We start from the raw sequence: 5,000 nt of genomic DNA, 5'->3' as shown, positions 1-5,000 counted from the left end.
AACATTTTCCCTTTTCTCCCTCGTCAATCTTTACACGTTGACTACATACATTTGCACAGTAAGTCAACCTGACACCCATGATAGTAAGATACTATGTCCTTAATAATTGCCAAAACAAAGGAAATTCTCAAAAGATTTTTACCCGCTTCCTCCCTCTTCCCCCTCCCCTCCCCTCCCCCTCCCCCTCCTCCCTTTTGAAATAAGATAGCATAGATAGCATAATGATAATCTTGTGTGTGTACGCTCTTTTCTTTCTGAGTAACTGTTTTCGGATGTTATGCATTCGAGAAGAGGGGGAAAAGATAATAATCACGTGACATATTGTTACGCACGTTCTGAATCATGTCACGACTTTACATTTCGAAATCTCTCGTTCTTTATATATATTCTCCCTTTTCCTGTTTTTATTTTCTAAACGCTGGAGTAAAGGAAATAATACCCTGGTGATTATTTAAGGTATGACCCCTCTTAACTTAACTTTTTTTTTTTTTCTTTTATAGACTTCGTTCCCAGTGACAGTTCGATTGGCCCAAGGGGAATGTAATGAGGTAAAGATTTATTTACGAATTTACGAATAGAAGGATATGTCAACTACCGGAGCATGCATACATCATAACACTGTTGTTAATATTTCAGATGAAAATATCATCGCTCATTCGTCTTTACGTCTTTGATCTGGCTTCGAAATTTGGTTATATTTTGATTGTACAGTTGGATAAGCGAAGGAAAGTGAATTGAAGTTTAAAATAAGAAATTCAAACAAATAATTAGATAAGATCCTGAAAACCGGCGTGTCTCCCCGTAGACTTTTTTATCACGAACTTGATCTTTATATAAAAAGTTACTAGAGCAATCTCGTCGGGTGATAAGGATGAGAGGAAATCCTGCCAGTCGCATAAACATCTAGCGGAGATAATCGTCCAGATGGTGTGGCGACTTGATAATAGGACTCGAAGGACTGGCGACCGGAAACAACTCCAGCGAAACGTATGAAAAGAACATTTGACATTTAGTGTATCCTCTCTTTTCTGTGTGTCGCCTTTCTATCCTGTCTGTCTCTCTGTCTTTTTGCCTCTAGCTCTTCGTCTGACTATCTCTCGGGATGCCTCTGTCTATCCATTTATCCATCTATCTATTTCTATAAGTATGTGTATGTGTGCATATATATGTATATATGTATATATGTGTTTGTGCGTGTGTATACACACACACACATATTCTCTTTCACTCTCTCTCTCTCTCTCTCTCTCTCTCTCTCTCTCTCTCTCTCTCTCTCTCTCTCTCTCTCTCTCTCTCTCTCTCTCTCTCTCTCTCTCTCTCTCTCCTCTCTCTCTCTCTCCTCTCTCTCTCTCTCCTCTCTCTCTCTCTCTCTCTCTCTCTCTCTCTCTCTCTCTCTCTCTCTCTCTCTCTCTCTCTCTCTCTCTCTCTCTCTCTATCTATCTATCTATCTATCTATCTACCTATCTATTTATCTATCTATCTACCTATCTACCCATCTCTCTCTATATATTTTTCTCTATATAAATACGTATACATAAAAGCCCATTCATTATTATATTCAGTATTATCTGCAATTCATATGAGATCAAACAAAGAAAGTAATGCGTAAAAAAAACAGGTGTAAAGAAGAACATGAGATTAGATAAAGAAAATGGCACGAGGAAGATCAAGAAAATTAAATCAAATAAAGAATAGGATGTTCGACCAAGAAAAAGATGTCAGATGAAGAGCACGCGATCTGTTGAGGAACATGAGGTAGATCAAGAAAATTTATGATTATTTATTGTCCATTATATACCATATGGAGAACAGGAAGTTTAAGTTAGGCACATACAGTATATTGATATATAATATGTTGGGCAGAACATCCCTGTGGTGTTCTTATTTTGATTTTCGTCTTAGTTCTAATTTCGTGAAAGATGAAGAGAAAAACAATATATAAAAAAACGGAAATGATCGGGAAAATTTGGCCGGAAAGGTAAACTTTTTTTTATAAGGGCAGAGAATTGACCAATAATGTATAAACTTTTCACCTTTGATTTTATTAATCTGATGTATTTCCCTATACTTCTTTTCTGTGTGTGTATTATTCTAAAATCTCATTTTAAAGGTAAATCCTAATGTACCAACCTAATAAATTTTCTTGAATCATATAATGTACACAATATTTGAAAAAAAGAAAAATAAAGAAATATATCAGTTTGTTTTTCATTCCCATGCGAAAATAAACTATTAGAAAGGCTAAAAGTATGTGTGTGTGTTTACAAATCTGTTTCTTGAGTGAAAGAGAGAGAGAGAGAGAGAGAGAGAGAGAGAGAGAGAGAGAGAGAGAGAGAGAGAGAGAGAGAGAGAGAGAGAGAGAGAGAGAGAGAGAGAGAGAGAGAGAGAGAGGAGAGAGAGAGAGGGAGAGAGAGAGAGAGAGAGAGAGAGAGGAGAGAGAGAGAGAGAGAGAGAGAGAGAGAGAGAGAGAGAGAGAGAGAGAGAGAGAGAGAGAGAGAGAGAGAGAGAGGGAGGGAGGGAGAGAGAGAGAGAGAGAAAGAGAGAGAGAGAGAGATGAGAGATATAAAGAAAGTGTGTGTGTGTGTGTGTTTGTGTGTATGTGTGTGTATGTGTGTTTGTGTGTGTGTGTGTCTGTGCCTGTGTGTATTTGTGTGTGTGCGTGTGTTTATGGATGTGTATATATAGTTTTACAAATCAATCAGACAAAGGAGAGAAGGACAAATGCATAAACGGAACGGAAACGAAAGCCTAAGAGCAAAACACAGATAAAGGAACCACGGAAATAACTCGAAAACAATGCCACAGCGGAAAACAAAAACGTCCCAACTGCGCATGAGCAGCGAGGACCTCCGGGCACTTAAAAGACGCCCGAACCAAGTGCAACCTCTCACTTCGCTGTCGTCCTTCGTAGTGTTCACAACCTCGCCGTCAGAATGTGGACCAAGATATTGCTGCCATTCCTGGTTGTCTTCTTGGCCAGGGAGAACTGCTTAACAGAAGGTTAGTTCATTTTTTGTGATAGAATGTAACTTCGTATATGAGAGGTTTAACGGTTTTTTAGTTTTTTTTTTCTTTTCTTTTTGGGGGGTTGGGGTGGGGGGTAATAAGAGTTGTTTTTTTCATATTATGGGAGAGGGAAATAGAGCAGATATTTTTGTGGCACTATTACATATATAAGTGTGTGTGTGTGTGTGTGTGTGTGTGCGTGTGTGTGTGTGTGTGTGTCTATGTCCATAAAAAGTGAGAAAATAAGCGAAACATTCCTACATTAATCCCTGCCCTCCCTTCGCTCCGCCAACAGCCAGGCGATGCTTGACCATCAAGCAAAAGAGAGCCATCGAGAACACTTACTTGAATTTCAAGTGCATGCAACCGGGAATCAAATTGGTCGAGCTTGATGTCCCAGAAGAATACATAGTGGTGAGTTAACTCTTACAGAATCTTACTGTTTTTTTTTGTTTGTTTGTTTTCTTTTGTATATTATTAAATAGCTTCTCCAGCGTTGTTGCAATGGATAAAGGCGTAAGCTGTGAGGATGACAATAATGATATCAATAATGTTGATAGGGATGATTTTCTCATCACTGTCATCATTATCCTAATAATTGTAATGATAATGACAATGATAAAATGATTATAATAGTAGTGAGGAGGATAATGAAAATAATAATGATAATAATAATGATGATGATGATAATAATAATGATGATGATGATGATAATAATAATGATAATGATGATGATGATAATAATAATAATAATGATAATAGTAATATTAATGATAATAATAATGATAATAACAATAATGATAATGATAATAATAATAATAACAATAATGATAATAAAAATAACACTATCAATGATAATGATAATAATCATAATAATGATGATAACAGTAATCATTATTGCCATAGCAATAACGGCAACAATGATGGGTATAATGATAATTATAAATAAAATGATGATGACAATAATATTAATAATATATTGAAAATTATGACAATTATGATGATGATACTGATAATATTAGTAATAATAATGATAATATTATTTTTAATATTAATGATGATAATGATAACGATAAAAGGATGATGATGATAATTATGATAATTTGGATGATGATTATTAATATCATCTTCATCTTCATCATCATCATCATCACCATCATCGTCATCATCATCTTCATAACCATCATCATCATCTTCATAACCATCATCATCATCATAATCATCATCATCATCTTCATAACCATCATCATCATCATAACCATCTTCATAACCATCATCATCATCATCATCATCATAATCATCATCATCACCATCATCATTACACCACCACCACAGTTATCAACGTTTCATGATGAATATGGCCATCATACTCATAATCGTCACGAAAGTAAAGTGCTAATGCTTCCCAAATGTCTTCAGTTTACCCCCTCAGTGGCCGCAGTGAGTCGCTGTTCTATGATGTACTGTATAACGAATGGCATGCAGTGTCTGTCCATGGAAAAGAGGAATACAACAATCAGGGTATGATTTTTTTTTTTTTTTATTATTATTATTATTGTTGTTGTTGTTGTTTTACTTGTTGTTTCGTCTCTATTTTCGTCTCTGCTCTGGTTCTGTCTCTGTGTCCGTGCCTGTGTCAAGATATCTGAATGTTTGTCTCTTTGTCTGTCTGTTTGTCTGTCTGTCTCTCTCTCTCTGTCTCTCTCGCTCGCTCTCTCTCTTTCTCGCTCGCTCGCTCTCTCTCTCTCTCTCTCTCTCTCTCTCTCTCTCTCTCTCTCTCTCTCTCTCTCTCTCTCTCTCTCTCTCTCTCTCTCTCTCTTCTCTCTCTCTCTCTCTCTCTCTCTCTCTCTCTCTCTCTCTCTCTCTCTCTCTCTCTCTCTCTCTCTCTCTCTCTCTCTCTCTCTCTCTCTCTCTCTCTCTCTCTCTCTCTCTCTCTCTCTCTCTCTCTCTCTCTCTCTCTCTCTCTCTCTCTCTCTCTTTCTCTCATTTTCATA

General features: G+C 36.8%; 1 protein-coding gene across 1 annotated transcript in view; it reads left to right on the top strand.

Annotated features, from left to right (window-relative positions):
- Positions 1-2,897: 2,897 nt before the first annotated feature.
- Positions 2,898-5,000, top strand: part of LOC122250236 (uncharacterized) — a 5,765-nt gene continuing 3,662 nt past the window's right edge. Inside the window, exons 1-3 of the mRNA XM_043011594.2 lie at positions 2,898-3,000; positions 3,302-3,420; positions 4,426-4,527. Of these exons, the coding sequence (XP_042867528.2) occupies positions 2,934-3,000; positions 3,302-3,420; positions 4,426-4,527 (288 nt within the window). The 5' untranslated portion in view covers positions 2,898-2,933. The remainder of the gene's footprint in view (positions 3,001-3,301; positions 3,421-4,425; positions 4,528-5,000) is intronic.

This window comes from Penaeus japonicus, unplaced genomic scaffold, assembly GCF_977035675.1.
Source record: "Penaeus japonicus unplaced genomic scaffold, GWHDUDI00000001_assembly GWHDUDI00000012, whole genome shotgun sequence".
Taxonomy (NCBI): domain Eukaryota; kingdom Metazoa; phylum Arthropoda; class Malacostraca; order Decapoda; family Penaeidae; genus Penaeus; species Penaeus japonicus.
The sequence above is the reverse complement of the archived record's forward strand: the minus strand, read 5'-3'. Positions and strand labels throughout refer to the sequence as shown.